General features: G+C 40.2%; 1 protein-coding gene across 6 annotated transcripts in view; it reads right to left on the reverse strand.

The window, feature by feature from the left end:
- The window catches only part of DOCK8 (dedicator of cytokinesis 8), a 238,921-nt gene that overhangs the window by 168,344 nt on the left and 53,737 nt on the right, over window positions 1-16,840 (reverse strand). For 3 of the 6 annotated variants that reach the window (XM_023213223.3, XM_023213218.3, XM_023213224.2), the window contains 2 exons: window positions 4,581-4,756; window positions 1,610-1,681 (listed from right to left, as the gene is read on the reverse strand). In XM_023213223.3, the coding sequence (XP_023068991.1) occupies window positions 1,610-1,681; window positions 4,581-4,756 (248 nt within the window). Of the gene's footprint in view, window positions 1-1,609; window positions 1,682-4,580; window positions 4,757-10,329; window positions 10,529-15,258; window positions 15,340-16,840 lie in introns of all 6 variants that reach the window. The other 3 variants (XM_023213220.3, XM_023213221.3, XM_023213219.3) reach the window with 3 other exon arrangements.

The raw sequence follows: 16,840 nt of genomic DNA on the forward strand, positions 1-16,840 counted from the left end.
ATGTATCAAAATGGACCTTTCTATTTGTTGTTCCTTCTCAGATTTTTTTAGATCTTTAATGTCCAGAAAGTACCTCTAATGATAGCATTTAAAAACTTGAGAACAACTTGTTCTGAAATCTTTATTATCAGCAAACCATAATTTTACTTGACTGCCCAGCGAACTTTGTTTTCCATTCATATTAGAACAGATGATGGATTAGCATCTAACTTTCTCTTAATAACTTTTAATAACGAATGCTTTCTCTTTTTCTGCTGCTGAAAATGTATGCATATTGACATTATTCCAGAAAACCTCAGCACAAACTCAATGGCACCCTTCCAGGAGCTGGATAAAACCCAATCCTCAAAGTCTTTCATTGTTTACTCCATAGAACAGTAATTCTTACTGAGGTATAGGAGGAGTGAGGCTATCAGAATTTTAAACTACTAATGTCTTGTCAAAGGTTCTGTGATGTGTCTCTAGTGGCGTGTGCCCTAATCTGTAGACAGTCCACATCTCACTTCCCAACATGTACCCATGCAGATTGAGAATTTCAATGGGCATAGAGGTTTCTCATGAAAGAGCGCTGTCCAGCTCCATGGCATGGAGAGAAAAAGCTCAGAACAATGTCACAGAAGGTTTGATTAATCCAGGAGAGAAAGATCCCTTACTGGAAGGCCAGAAAGTAATTTATTTCTTGGTCATAAACTTGAATACCACCTCTGAATCTGAGGCCAGGTTTCAATTCATTTAGTTTTTTCCCCCCTAGGACTTCATCAGAATTAGAAGAAAACAAAAAGACTCTATTCCAGGTGCCCAATCTTTTGGCTTCCCTGGGCCACACTGGAAGAAGAATTATCTTAGGCCAAATATAAAATACACTAACACTAACCATAGCTAATGAGCTAAAAAACATCGCAAAAAAAAAAAAAAAAAAAAAAAAAAAAAAAGAATCTCCAATGTTTTAAGAAAGTTTATGAATTTGTGTTGGACCACATTCAAAGCCATCCTGGGCTCCATGCTTCCCATGGGCTAGGGGTTGGGCAAGCCTGCAGTCTATTCTTTGTGTTTAAAATAGAACTTTCTTTCTCAGTAAGTGAATGGATAAATAAACAATGGTATAGCCATGAGATGAAAGATATTCAGCAATAAAAAAAAAAAAATGAGCTATGAAGCCACAAAAAGACATTGAGGAATAAGGTGAAATTACGGAGACAGTAAAAAACGAAAAGGGGTTGCCAGGGAGGGAGGATGAACAAGTGGAACACAGAGGATTTTAGGGCAGTGAACCGATTCTATATGATACTGTAAAGGCAGATACATCAAAACCCATAGAATATACAACATAAAAAGTAAACACTAATGTAAACTATGGACTTTAGTTAATAACAACATATCCATACTGGCTCAGCTACTGTAACAAATGTACCACACTAAAGTAAAATGTTCATAATGGGGGAACTATGTGTGTGATACGGGGTGGGGATAAGGAGGGAGTACATGAGAACTCTATTTTCCATGTAATTTTTCTGTAAACCTAGAACTGTTCAAAGCATTAAGAAATATTTAAAAACTAACAATATAAAATTAATATTTATATATAAAAAGTGGAAAAAAAGTAACTTACTTTCGGTTCACAATTAGCCACTCCCGGATGTAGGTCTGAACACAGTCCCTGACATGAGGGTCCAGTTCAACCCTAATGAGGTAGAAAATGAAATAAACACATGTTATTACTGGATAAAAACAAAACAATCCCTTATCATAAGCGAGGAACATGATATGAATTTAAATCCTTATCAGTGAGAATGCTTAGGATGTTCTTGCTCAGTCATTCCAAATGTCTGAAATATTCCTGAGGCAATAAACATTTTTACTTTGATGAGACAAACATGTTGGCATTTTTTGCTTTGTGGGTTTTCTTTATTATAGAGAATCATGCTAAATTATAACTATCCCTGAAGGCATTCTGACACAAGACAGGTAGAACTAGCTGTAATCAAATACAAAACAAGGAAAATAAGTATAAATACCTATCTCTGACAGGGTAATTTGGACATATTTTTTATGCATGTGTAACCTTGTTAGGACACGCATGTTCTCCTTTTTGAAAACCAGGAAAAAGAACAGTTGTCTTATGCTTTGACGAATTTGCAAACACTGGCTTTGGTTGGTGATCATTAATTCAGTTGGTTCCTGTCATGTCTGCTTAAGGAATGCACCATGAGCAATACTCTTCAAGTGCTTCAGAGTCTTGAAATCAGAAATGACAATTGTAGCAAAGCTTTTTGCTATTGTTGCTAATGCATTAGTACCAGAAATACATGCTTAATAATAAGGCTTAATAATAAGGCTTAAATGCGACTAGCCTTAATTTCCTCATTTGTAATAAGGAGGTAAGAAAAGAGACATGCTGTTAGTATTAGATGAAATACTGTAAAGATTACACATGTAGTCTCTGGGCCCTAACTGCCCAAATCCCAGTTTCATCCCTTATAGCTATGCGACCACGAGTCAGTCACTCAACCCTTCTGTGCCTCCATTTCCTCACCTTAAAGCCGTTAGAGTAGTATGAGTGTCCCTTTTAGTAGACAGCTTTGATGAAGATTAAATCAGTGTGCAAAGTGCTTAGAAGACTGCCTGGCACATAATAAGATGCATATATGATATTAATAGTTTACACTTAGGTAGCATTTACTATACATTATGAACTGAGGCAATCACTGTATATGTATTAATTCAGTTAATTCTCAATCAGCACCATAGGGTAGGCATTACTATTACTCTCACTTTGCAGAAAAATGAGATGGTAAGGATCTTGCTCTGAGTCACGCAGCAAGTGGTGGGGCAGGGACATGAATCCAGGCAGCTCACCTGTAGCGTTCACGTTTTTCACTATCACGCCATCACAGCTCAACATAAAGTTCTGGGCTAGGCACAGGGTGTTCAACAGGAGTCAGCTATTGTTTACTCTGGTGTGATGATGATACCTTTCCCTGCCTTAATTATACAGAAGACTTTTTGGCAACAACTGAAATAGTAGAGGTTGTCTTAAAGCCATCAGACAGGTGTGTTACCTATAAATTCTTTTGACAAGGCAATAGTACACTAAAAAACTGATGCTAAGTAAAAAAATTATCTTCCTTATCAAATTTCAAAAAAAAAAAAAAAAACCCACTCCTCCTTCCTCTAAATTCATTGTACTATTTTTTGTTTTTGTTTTTTAAGAAACAGGGTCTCACTATTTTGCCCAAGCGGAACTCAAATTCCTGGGCTCAAGTGATCCTCTTGCCTCAGCCTCCCGAGTAGCTGGGACCACAGGAACGGGCTGGGGTGACTGGCTACTGTAAGCATTTTAAACAGTTTTTTCCAAGATTCTGACCATATTTGGAAATATCCATTAATTTTACATAAATGAATAAATTAAGTGATTCTTCACTAAAGATGAAAATAGTAGGTGTTAACTTATATTAAAGTCATACCTGAATAAATGGACTGAAAATGGGGGAGTATGTTTCCCAAAAATGACAATGTTTTTGTTTCCTGGGAAGTGTGTATTTTTAAAACATCAGAGCTACACATATGGTCAGTTCTCCTATGTGAGTGAGAACTGTCTGAAGAAGACAGCAACGGTTCACAATAATGTCACCCCATTATCATGCAACCTCCTTAAACTGTGATGAAATAAAATCCAAAGTAGAACTAGAATATCTCAGAGTAAAGAGGGCAGGGGCTGTGTGTCAGGATCTTCTTTCTGGGACCTTCTGGGGAAGATGAGAAGGTAGAACCTGTCCAGGAGGATATGAATCTTAATTTGGCTTTTAAAATAAATGTAAACAAAAGTTTATCCTAAACCTCCAAAGAGACATTACTTTTTCACATTTTGGAAGCAACGGGAGTTTCATTTAGCTACAATTCCACAGTGAGTTTGATACCAAAAGCTAATGTCCATGCCTATAAACATATAGAATACCAACTATAGAAACTCAAGCCCTAATCAGTTATTCACATATTTATTCTACAGAGCTCTCCCCACTGTTTCAGTGCTGCATGACACTTTCTTCAGAGGGACTTTGACTTATTAATCTTTTTATCTCAGTATCCAGAACACAGTAGATGCTCAATAAATGTGGGTTTACCTTATGTTTCTAACTTGATCCAGTCTCATAACTGTAAGCAATTAAAATGCTTCTAGATGGAGGCATTTCAGAAGTTATTATTAAAAGTCTTGACATTTTTACAAATGGAGAAACTGAGGATTTGGGAGGTCATGTGACTCAGCCAAGGTCACTGAGCTGGCAGCCAGGTGGTCTGGCTCCAGAGCCTGCACTTTTAACCTCCTCTTGAGCATTTCATTTGGTTCCCCTGCATCCCTTGCACTGGCTTAGTCTCCACATAGCTTTTCAAAAGCTCTGGCCAAACTAATTGCAAAACTACCTATACTTAGGTGATGATATCATATAGCTGTCCCACACATTTGAATGGATTGAGTAATTTTATTTATTTTTTAAGTTCAGATCGAGGGCATCTCCCCCACCCGCTTATTGAAAACAATCATGACAATCCCAATCACATCTACATTTTAGAAAACTATTTACCCTTCCTCCGGCAAAGAGGGCTGCAAAGTCCTACATTCCTTTGGTGTGAACACCACGTCCAAGTCATCATCAGTGAAGTCCCCAAGCTCCTGGGCAAGCTGCACATCCAGGCTGTTCAGGTGTGTCATCAGAAGTCCTTCAAAGTCCACCGGCTCCACAGGGTCATAAAACTGAGGCTGGAGGGGCAGGGAAAAGGAAAAGGAGGTTCTCACCAGGTTTTCTGGTAAAAGCACAAAGGCAGTAGTAGATGTTTGCCTTGCCTTCCTTTGACTTAGTAAGTACTTCGCTCCTGGCATAAAACACAGTGACTCTTTGGAGGAGCTGTCAAACACAGAAGTAGTGATATGGAAAAAAATGCAGCACAGAAAGTCAAGTCATAACACGGTGAATAATTAAAATCACACCCCAAGGCGAAATTTTTCTCTCCTTAATTGCAACTTGATGAGGAATCCTGAGGAGATCCAAAATGAGATCACAAAGCTTCGCTGAATTTTTATAATTTCTCCCGCAAAAGCTCTCCAAGGCCATGTTTTGTTTACCCAAATACAGTGAAGTAGGGAATGGAGACAATTTTCCAGAAATCCAGGCAAACTCAACACTCCTTGGCTGAGTATTTAGGCACAGTGTTTCTTTTGGCCTAAGTTACGCTATACATTGGTTCTCAAAAGCACGTCATATATAATCATAGCTGACAGCAAACACCAAGTGTTTTGGTGGCTGAAACAATCCAGGGCAGTGATTTCTAAATGTCACTGGGTTGACCGGTGTTGGTCTGGAAGAAATTTCCACTGGACTGCAGCTATGCAGGCAAACTCAGGGCAATCTGCTGAGTTTTCATATGGCTAAATTTACTCACTTTGAAAGAAGTGTTCTTTGCTCTTCAATTTTACCTTCCACAGTTGGAGAGAGGGGGAATAGAAGACATAATAGAAATTGATGGTAATTATAAAAAGTTCTTATAGTTGATAAAATTAAAAGTTGGCAACCTTTGTCAGTCCTCAATTAAAATATATTTTCTTTTCTGTGAAATCCAAAGACTTACGAATGACCGCCCTAAGAAAGTAAAAGAATCACTTAGATCCAGTAGATTTGTGTCACAATAATAGCAGCTCTACGAAGTGTTCATTTATGGCTGAGTCTTTGGAGTCATCAGCCCAAGGTGGGGCTGGGGGGCGGGGAAGTTACTGTTTTTCTCTATCTCTACCCTCCAGTGGACCAACAAAACAAACATCTTGGATTCTTTACTTGCACTGCCTTGATGGGAGACAAGGGCAGATCCAAAGGAAGTACTAACGAAACCGGTTTTTCATCCCTTTGAAACCATATACCAATAAGGGCTTCAAGTTGGAGGGGAGAGACAAAGTGCTGCTGAAGAGGCAAGAGGAAATCAGATCAGAGAATGGAGATGTGGCATGCCCCATCCCCTCCCCACTCTTGCTGTCCCTGATGATGGAGGACACGTGAGTGACGTAAGTTAGGGAGTGAGGATGAAGCCACAAATTAGGCAAAATATGCCCTATTTCCTGTTTGTGATTTTTTTTTTTAACTTTTAGGTTTGGGGGTACATGTGAAGGTTTGTTACATAGCTAAACTCATGTCACGGGGGTTTGTTGTACAATTATTTTATCAGCCAGGTATTAAGCCCAGGACCGGATAATTATCTTTTCTGCTCCTTTCCCTCTTTGCACCTTTCTTCACCCTCAAGTAGACCCCAGTGTCTGTTGTTCTCTTCTTTGTTTTGGTAAGTGCTCATCATTTAGCTCTCAGTTATAAGTGAGAACATGCAGTTATGTGGTTTCCTATTTCTGCATTAGTTTGCTAAGGATAATAGCTTCCAGCTCCATCCATGTCCCCGCAAAAGACATGATCTTATTTTTATGACTGCATAGTATTCCAAGGTGTGTATGTACCACATTTTCTGCACCCAATCTGTCACTGATGGGCATGTAGGTTGATTCCATGACTTTGTTATTGTGAATAGTGTTGCAATGAACATTCACGTGCATGTGTCTTTATGGTAGAATGATTTACATTCCTCTGGGTATATACCAAGTAATGAGATTGCTTACTTATATTATCCTATGCCATGGCAAAGGAGGGCAGAAAAGAAGGTGACAGGACAACCTCAGTAGCTGACAGCAAAGCATTCCCCTCATTTCCTAGGGTTTCCAGGTGCTATGAGAAGAAACAGAGTCAGTTCCCTTGGCTCTGACTGGGAACCTGAAGGTCAGCTGAAGAGATGACTATAGTCCTTACAAGGGTACCTCTCCAAATGAAACAACAGGGACCAGGAGGCGCTAAAGGAGCCAGAGATCAGTCTGTGCAGGAGCCAGATGAGACTGAGTTTGCATTAGGACACTGGTGAACTCTGCCAGAGGAAACAACAGACACCATCTATGCACAAGACAAATGCATCTGCCAATCTGCCACAGACACCTCCACAGGAACAACCCCACAGGATAAAGAGGACTCTCCCAGCCCACCCAACCACTACATGGAATACAGAGTTTAGAGTCAGGATTGAATGACTTCTATATGAAATCATGAAACTGCATTTTTTTCCAATCCCAACCTCATTACTATAAAGTTTATACCCATTTAAGTAATAATTATTGAGCATTACGATGTGCAAAGCAATTGGACTAGGATTGTCTCATACAACCCTCACTATAACCCTGTGAGGTCTGCATTCTTACTGCAAGTTGAGTTTAACTGGTGTTTCAGAATTTTGAATTTTTCGTACCATGTCATATTTACATATATATAACGAGATATCTAGGGGATGGAACCCAACTCTAAACATTAAATTCATTTATGTTTCATAGACACCTTATACACACAGCCTGAAGGTAATTTTATACAATATCTTTAATAATTTTGTGCCTGAAGAATTCTATTCAGTCATAACAAAGAATGAAATCATGTCTCTTGCAGCAACATGGATGGAACTGGAGGTATTATCTTAAGTGAAAAAACTCAGAAACAGAAAGACAGATATCACATGTTTTCATTTAGAAGTGGGAGCTAAATAATGTGTACACATGGACATAGAATGCTAGACATGAAAGGCTTGGAGAAGTGGGAAGGTGGGAGGGGGTGAGGGATGATAGATTACTTAATGAATACAATGGACGCTATTTGGGTGATGGAGACACTAAAAGCCCAGACTTTACCACTTGCAGTATATTCATGTAGCAAAACTGCACTTGTACCACTTAAACTTATATGAATAAAAGAAAGTATTATGTGTATGAAAGAGTGTTTTAACTGTATTTTGACTGTGTCCCGTCACGTGAGGTCAGGCGTGGAATTTTCCACTTATGGCATCATGGAGGCACACAAAAAGTTTCAGATTTTGGAGCATTTTGAATTTTGCATTTTCAGATTAGGGATGCCCAGCCTGTATCCTCATTTTCCAGGTGAGGAAAGTGAGGTTAGAGATTTAATAATTTTCCCATGATTACACAGCTAGGGACTGGCCCATCTGGAATTCAAACCGAGGCAGGCTCATGTTCTTAACCACTGTAATTTTGATTGTTTTCTTTTGCAGGCCTTTCAAGAAACCTGTATATTTTGAAATAATCAAAACACAAGGCAATAGTAAGTGTGTTTGGAAGTGAGTCAAATAATATATTTACCATGACCCACACATTCCACTCTGGGCTTCTCATAAGATTGGCTGCTCAAAGTAATAATAGTAAGTAAATAAAAGTGATAATAAATGTAAACTTATTGTGAAGAATATCAATTACTCAAGGAGAGGCAATGGGAATATACACTTCAAAATTATACTGAAGCATAGTTTGAAGCAAGATGACATGAGCCGTAAAACTAGTGAGTAGAAGCGTCATGGAGATATGATATTTGTGTGCAATCATCACTGAGAAAAAATTTCACTTCCTGTCAGAGAATAATACATGTCATGTTGGACAGGCATGGTGGCTCACGCCTATAGTCCTAGCACTTTGGGAGGCCAACACAAGAGGATTGCTTGAGCCAGGAGTTTGAGACCAGCCTGGGCAAAAAAGCAAGACTCTGTCTTTACAAAAAAAATTTTTTTTTGAAGTTAGATGGTCGGGGTGATGTACCACCTATACTCCTGGCTACTCCAAAGGCTGAGTTGGGAGAAACATGTGAGCCCAGGAGTTTGAGGCTGCAGTGAGCTATGATCATACCACTGCACTCCAGGCTGGGTGACAGAGGGAGACCCTGTCTCTAGAAAACCAAAAACAAAAAAAACTCCTCAAACTTGTCATATCCCTGAAATTCAAAGCCACAAATGATGAGAAACCGGGTTGATAATGGCCCCTGTTTTCTACATGAGAGACTATCCAGGGAGAAAAGGATGGCTGATTTCCTCACTCAGCAATGATGTGCAGAGCATCTACTGGGTGGGGCATACTGAGCCCCTGAGGTGGCCACTGGGGATACAGAGGAGCACAGGCAGCTGTTCTCATGGAACTGCACTCCAATAAACCATGAGGTGGTGAAATGTGAAACTTTCTCACACATAAATAATGCCATTATTTGGGGGGGGATTTGATAAAGAACATATATCATCATTGAGCACTGTGTGGCAATGTGCCAAGGCAACATACCCAGTTGATGATAAAGTCATAAACTCTTGAGGTCTGAATCTATTCCAGTACTCAAGAGCTGGTAAGCACAAACAGTAATGACAGCATTATTGAGTATGGTTCTAGCATTACACCCAAGTTGACATTTAATAATTTGTCTCCCCTACTCCTTCTACACTGAAACTAAAGTGGGAGGAAATTGGTCATTTCAAATGTTGTGTAAACTAGTCTTGCCCTTGGCAAGTGGGTGCAGACCCTAACTACTGTTAACTAGGCCTCCTAGCAGTTGTTCCTCTTGCAAATTCAAATAATAACCAGGAACCAAAAAAGATTTCTGTTCTCTAAACTATCAGGAGTCTTAATCTCAAGAGTAGGCTTTACTATGAGGCAATCAACACACACACACACACACACACACACACAGACACGCACACAAACATATATACATACATCTAGTGGTAAGCCAAAGAAGGAAACAAACATTGGAGAGAGTTGCAGTGGCACTGCATTTCACTAGGGATGAAGTTTGGAAACAGGGTGGGGTCGGGAATGAGGAATTTCCTAAGATCAGTTCAAGGCAAGACTTGGGTCCCTGGAAGCTTAAAAGCCAAACATGAAAATTAACTGTTTTGTTTTCTCTGCTGTTGTGCTGTATGTGGTCTCCTAGTCAGTGGAGACCAAAGACTACTTTAAATGAAGATCAAAGTAATTTCAAGAAGGTCACCTTTACATCATGATTTTTCACACTATGTATATCATTTGTTGTATGTAATAACATAAGAGAAAATCAAAAATTAAAAACCAAAACAACTTTTTTTTTTTTTTTTTTTTGTGACAGAGTCTCACTCTGTTGCTGGAGTGCCATGGCGGGATCGTGGCTCACCACAAGCTCTACCTCCTGGGTTCAAGAAATTCTTGTGCCTCAGCCTCCTGAATAGCTGGGATTACAGGCATGCGCCACCATGCCTGACTAATTAGTGTAATTTTAGTGGAGACAGGGTTCCACCACATTGGCCAGGCTGGTCTCAAACTCCTGACCTCAAGCAATCCACTCACCTTGGCCTCCCAAAGTATTGGGATTACAGGCGTGAACCACCGTGCCCAACCCCCTTTGAAAAATAAGACAAAAATACTTAAGACTGCAAATGCAAATGTTCCTAAACCAGCTTTACCTTTTGTGATGGTTTCATGATGTGTCAACTTGGCTAGGCTGAATGACATTTCCTTGAATTCCCTTTCCAGTATGTTTTCAGACAGGGTAAGCTACAGGAGAGTTCTCCTGTAAGAGCTGGAGGACAGAAGGGAGACTGCAGCCATTTTGTAGCATATACACACCTTTTTCCATTTACACAATCAGTCATTTAGGTGCTTCTGTGAAGAGAATATTGGCAATGTAATTAAAGTCCCTAAACAGGTGACTTTAAGTTAATCAAAGGAGAGATTACATGGGTGGGCCTGACTTAGCCAGTTGGAAGCCTTTTCTAAGAAGGTAGAAGCTCTGGCAGTTCAGACTGCAGGCTTCAGCTTGTGCCCAAGGGGACTCAGTCTGTTTGGAATATGTCCTTCCTGACTATCTCCCCTGTGGACTTTTGAGCTTAGTAGGCTAAGCCAATACCTTCATACACACCCATATGGATTTCCTACAGGTTCTGTTGCTCTAATTGAACCTGACTGATACATCTCCTTTCATTCATTCAACACATACTGCTGGGGTCCTACAGCAATCAGACACTAGGCAACCAATTGTCTCAGGGTGTCCCAGTCTCTGAAAGTCTCATGTACTGAGAAAATTCTCAGTCCCAGGCAAATTGTGACAGTTGGTTACTCTACCTTACAGATACCACTTTTACTAGGTTTTCCTCCTACTATGCAGTGCCCCGGAGTTCAATTCTAAATCTCTTCTCTATCTGCATTTAATCTCAAATGATCTCATCCACTCCCATGGCTTTGAATATATATTTTTAAAAATTACAAGTTTATATTTGCAGCCTCAACTTCTGCCATAAATTCCAGGTTGACTTTTCCAATTACACCTCAACATCACTACTTGGTACTTTAACAGACCTCTCAAACACAATGAGTTCAAAACTAACTCTTAACCTTCCTGGCAATCTGCTCTTCCCATACCTTCCATACCTTCACACCTCTGCAAGTGGCAATTCCAGTCCACCAGTTGCCCAGGTGGAAAACATTAAAGTCAATGTTGCTTCTTCTCTTTCTCTTACACTCTACATATCATCCATCAGAAGATCCTATCCACTTTGCTTCTGAAATACATCCAGAATCCAAACACTTCTCACCTCTCCTGCCACCACCCTAGTCCAAAGCACCGCCATTGCTTTCCTGAGTTACCGTGACATCTTCCTAACTGCCCTCCCTCGTCCAGTCTATTTTCCACACCGCAGCCAGAGTGATCCTCATAAAAAGTCAGATGGTTCCACGCCTAATCTTAATGTTCACAGCAGCTTCCTGTCTTAGAGTAGAAGCCAATGTTCTACAGTGTCTGAGGCCTGTGACCCAGTCCTGCTTTCTCTATGACTGCATTTCCTACTGCCCACTCTGTTCAGGCCTCATTCTGCTTCCTTGCTGTTTCTGAAGCATGTCACATATTGAAGTCTCGGGGACTTTGCACTTACTGTTCCTTCTGACTGGAATATTTTTCCTTCAGATATTTGTCAAGTTCATTCAGAACTCTGCCCAAGTGTTTCCTTTCCAGATAGAGGCCTTCACAGATGACCCAATCTAAAAGCATCTCTTCTGGGTCACGATTTCATTCTTCAAAGCCCTCAATACTCCCTGATACAATCAACATTTACTATTTGTCTGTGTCTGTCCCTCATTCTGAAAGGCAAACTCTATGAGGATAGGCCCTCTATTGTATTCACTATTGTATCTTCAATCTCACTGCTGTGCCAGCAGTTCCTGACATAGAGACCCAATACATATTTCTCAAATGAATGAATAAGCTCTCCACTATCTTTAAACGAAGCTGAAGGCAGTGAAGTTCTTCTAGCTTCTGTGATATCAAAGCTCTGTACTTTATGGACTAAACACTTCCCTGCTTCCACCAACAACAATCTTCCACTGATGCCACTGAGAGGGAGATGCTGACATGCCACCATGGGCATCACTCTAGTTTCACCAAGGCTGAGTTGAGTCCTCTACTGCACAATGACAACAAAGAAATGCCTGCTCTGTGTGCAGAATGCCTGCCACTCTTTTGTTTTATCTTCCATTGTGAATTTGCATGAAAACTATCTTGAGATCTTCATTTTCCATCATGCCCCTTCCAGTGCAACCAATGAAACCTAATAAAAGTCCAACTCCTTGAAAGATGAAGTACAAAAGAACAATAGAATCAGAAGAATAAAAGAGGACCATATTTATCAGGCAATTAAACATTTAAGTCATCCTGAGCTGTAAAAGAAAAAAGGTTGTTTTATTGCACAGAAGTCTATACACATAACAAAAATGAATGCCTTCTAAGCTATGAGACTTTTTTTTTTCAATAAATGTTACAAATACAAACATGCCATGTAACCATGGTGTTTGGTACATATCCAGGATGTGGCTTTTTACATCCTTTTCTTCAGTCAGAGCCGTTATGGTCCAGCTAATTCATTCCATTTTACTTCAAAACTTTCCTATTCTCACTTTTAAAAATAGGACTTTTCCCTCCATAAAATATGTAACTTAAGGTTATTAACCACTTATACAATGTCTCAAATCCTCCTTACTTCCTTAGGGCATAGATCCTAACTCTTTCTTTTCTTGTCCCCTCCCCTCCCCTCCTCTCCTTTTCTCTGAGACAGGGTCTCCTAACTCTTATCTTGTATGTTACTCTTCTTCTGTATGTTTTCTCTTCTCTTCTCCTCTCTTCTCTTCTCCACTCTTCTCTTCTCCTCTCTTCTCCCCTCCCCTCCTCCCGTCTCCTCTCTTCCCGTCTCCTCTCCTCTCGTCTCCTCTCCTCTCTTCTTTCCCTTTCTCTTCTCCTCTCTTCTCTTTTCTTTTCTGAGACAGGGTCTTGCTCTGTTGCCCAGGCTGGAGTACTGTGGCTCAATCATGGCTCACTGCAGCCTCGAACTGCTGAGTTCAGGTGATCCTTCTGCCTCAGCCTCCCAAGTAGTTGGGACTAAAGGCATGTGCCACCATGTCTGGCTAATTTCTTTTTTTAAACTTTTTTGTAGAGATGAGGTCTCACTATGTTGCCTAGGCTGGCCTCGAACTCTTGGCTTCAAGCTATCCTCCTGCCTCTGCCTCCCAAATTGTTGGGATTACATGCAGTCCTGAGCCATTGCGCCTGGCTTCTACTTTGAACAACCAGAAAACAGGCCAGGTATAATGACTCATGCCTGTAATCCCAGCACTTTGGGAGGCCAAGGCAGGCAGATCACTGAAGCTCAGGAGTTCAAGAACAGCCTGGGTCTTGGCGCAACTCCATCTCTACAAAAAAAAAAAATACAAAAATTAGCCAGGTGCAATGGTGTGCCTGTGGTCCCAGTTACTTGGGAGGCTGAGGCAGGAGGATCACTTGAGCCTGGGAGGCGGAGGTTGTAGTGAGCCAGGATCTCACCACTGCACTCCAGCCTGGGCGACAGAGCAAGGCCCTGTCTCTAAATAAATAAATAAATAAATAGAAAATAGTATTTTACAGTTTCATTTTAACAGAGGTACTAATTATAGACTTGTTTGCCTAAATAGGCAGCTGGCATCAGAGGGTTTCTGGTTAATCCATTCACACAGCTGTGGCAACAGAGAATGCCCAAGTCAATGAGTGAGTTTACACACAGGGTTATTTACTAGCCACAGCTGCCTTCTAGCCCTGGTAACAAAGGATTTTGGTAGGAGTATCAAACAGACCTGGGACAAGTTTATCATCCCGTCTAGAAAACCAACTTCAAATGATGGATCCCCTTCATACTAAAAAATGCAAAATTCAAAAATATTTTATCTTCTTCGAAAATGTTTATACACACATCATCAGACCTGACATTTACAGTTTTTAAAAACCCCAATAAAACAAAAAGAAAAATCAACATGAAACATACACCCTTCCTCTCATCTGATTTATCAGATTGATGACAGAAGCCACTGTATTTTCTAAGGATATATCTGCAAGGTTAGTAAGTGGTCTTTGCTTACTACATCCTCTGAAATTCAAAGCGCACAGGAAAAAAGAAGTGTTACCTTTCTTTATATTTTCCCCCTATTTGGAATACTTCTACCTTTAAAGTTCTTTAAATGGGCCGAGCATAGTGGCTCAAGCCTGTAATCCCAGCACTTTGGGAGGCCGAGCTGGGCGGATTACCTGAGGTCAGAAGTTCGAGACCAGCCTGGCCAACATGGCGAAACCCTGTCTCTATTGAAAATACAAAAATTAGTCAGGCATGGCGGCGGGCACCTGTAATCCCAGCTACTCAGGATGCTAAGTCAGGAAGCAGAGGTTGCAGAAAGCCGAGATCACGTCACTGCACTCCAGCCTGGGTGACAGACGGAGATTCCATTTCAAAATAAAAATAAATATAGGCCAGGCATGGTGGCTCTCGCCTGTAATCCAAGCACTTTGGGAGGCCAAGGCAGGTGGATCACTTGAGGTCAGGAGTTCAAGACCAGCCTGGCTAACATGGTGAAACCTTGTCTCTACTAAAAATACAAAAATTAGCCAGTTGTGGTGGCACACGCCTGTATTCCCAGCTACTAGGGAGGCTGAGGCAGGAGAGTAGCTTGAACCTGGGAGGCAGGTGTTGCAGTGAGCCAAGATCGCACCACTGCACTCCAGCTTGGGTGACAGAGCGAGACTCCATCTCAAAAAATACATAAAAAATTAAATAAATAAATAACAAAGTTCTTTAAATGATTTTCAATCTGAGCTTCAAGTTAAAGTCCCCAGGGAACTTTAAAATACTGATGCTTGGTTCCCGCCCCCAGGAATTCTCATTGAATTGTCTCTAAATAATTTTAATGTCCAGTCAGGGTTGAGAACCCTTACTCTAAGTCTTCTCAGCCTTCTCAATCAAGCCTTTGCCTCCTATTACATCATGTATCCTTTTCTCTTCTAAACACCTGCCACTTTTGAAGCCAGTATAGATACTGTATATTACCTGTTCTCCCAAATGAATCATAAATCCCTTCGAAGCTGAAGTCACCTTTTATTCACATCTTCTTTTAATCTCCCACAGTGTCTCCACAGTGCCAAATCATAAGAGAGCAATATTAGCCAATATATACAAAGGACCTATTATATAATTCTATATTCCCTAGTAGGGACAGCATTATTATGCCAATTTACAAATGAAGAAACTGAAGTCTTCAGAGAGATTAAGTGGCTTGTCACAAATTACATGACTAACAAATGACACCTGTACGTCATCCCAGATTCATCTGACTCCAAGCTCTTCACTCTTGCAAAACAGCAGCAACAACAAAGACGTGTAATTGATTAGGTTCTAAATAACTTGACTTCAATTAAATGCTTTTAAAAATTAAATAACCATTTGTATCAGCAAGTGGGCCATTGAAATGGTGGTTGTAAAAATAAAGGTAAGAGAAACGAAGGTCAGAACGCACTTGGTCTTATTTTTCAACTAGCCAAAATAATGCAATGAAAACCTACGGTTTCTCATTTTAAGGAAAGTTTTCTAAAACAGCTTTAGGTTGAGAGTCTTTAGATGATAAACAACTCCTTTGCCTTCCTAGAAATGAATCTTACCAACACGTTCCATTATCTTTCCATGAAAAGAAATATTTTTTTTAAAGGTAAAAGGAAATCACCATGTAAGTTGATGATTTCTTTTGGGGAACCTTCATTTGGGACGATGACTCGAGGGGAAGAACAGCCACTTCATTCTGACATTACAACACTATACCACGTAAACATTACAGAGATGGGATTTCCTAAGCAGACTATTCATCTAAAAAAAAAAAAAAAAAAAGAATTCAATCCTCTGGGCTTCCACATGCCTCCATTCTCCAGGTAGAAGGAACAAGGGCTATATACTGAAGTTGAAGTCGAGAGATGGGAAAAGAGATTCAGAAAAGTAAAGCAGAATAACTGGGAGTAATATATTTTAAAGGATATTCACATGCAAATAGAACCAAGACTAAATGATGATAGGTAGGAACATGTGATTCTTGCATAATTTAACAATTTTACTTATTGTTGCTAGTTTCTTGATATCTTCTCTTAGAAAATGGATAGCTAAGCCACATGTTAACTTCACTACCCAGCTAATGTAGTAATTCATCAAAATTCACTTTCATCAAAACTTACTGAGGAGGCAGCAAACTACCAAACGAATGCTTACAAATATTAACCATTATTTTCCTTTGTAACTTTACATGAAATAATTTCTCCTGAAAAAAAAATTTAAGGCTGCGGCATTAAAGTAAAAGCTGGTGGCCGGGCACATGCTTGTAATCCCAGCACTTTGGGAGGCCTAGGCGGGCAGATCACCTGAGGTCGGGATTTCCAGACCAGACTGAGCAACATGGAGAAAGCCCATCTCTACTAAAAACACAAAATTAGGCAGGTGTGATGATGCATGCCTGTAATCCCAGCTACTCGGGAGGCTGAGGCAGAATTGCTTGAACTGGGAGGCAGAGGTTGTGGTGAGCTGAGATGGCGCCATTGCACTCCAGCCTGGGCAACAAAAGCTAAACTCTGTCTCAAAAAAAAAAAAAAAA

Source organism: Piliocolobus tephrosceles, chromosome 14, assembly GCF_002776525.5.
Source record: "Piliocolobus tephrosceles isolate RC106 chromosome 14, ASM277652v3, whole genome shotgun sequence".
NCBI lineage: Eukaryota > Metazoa > Chordata > Mammalia > Primates > Cercopithecidae > Piliocolobus > Piliocolobus tephrosceles.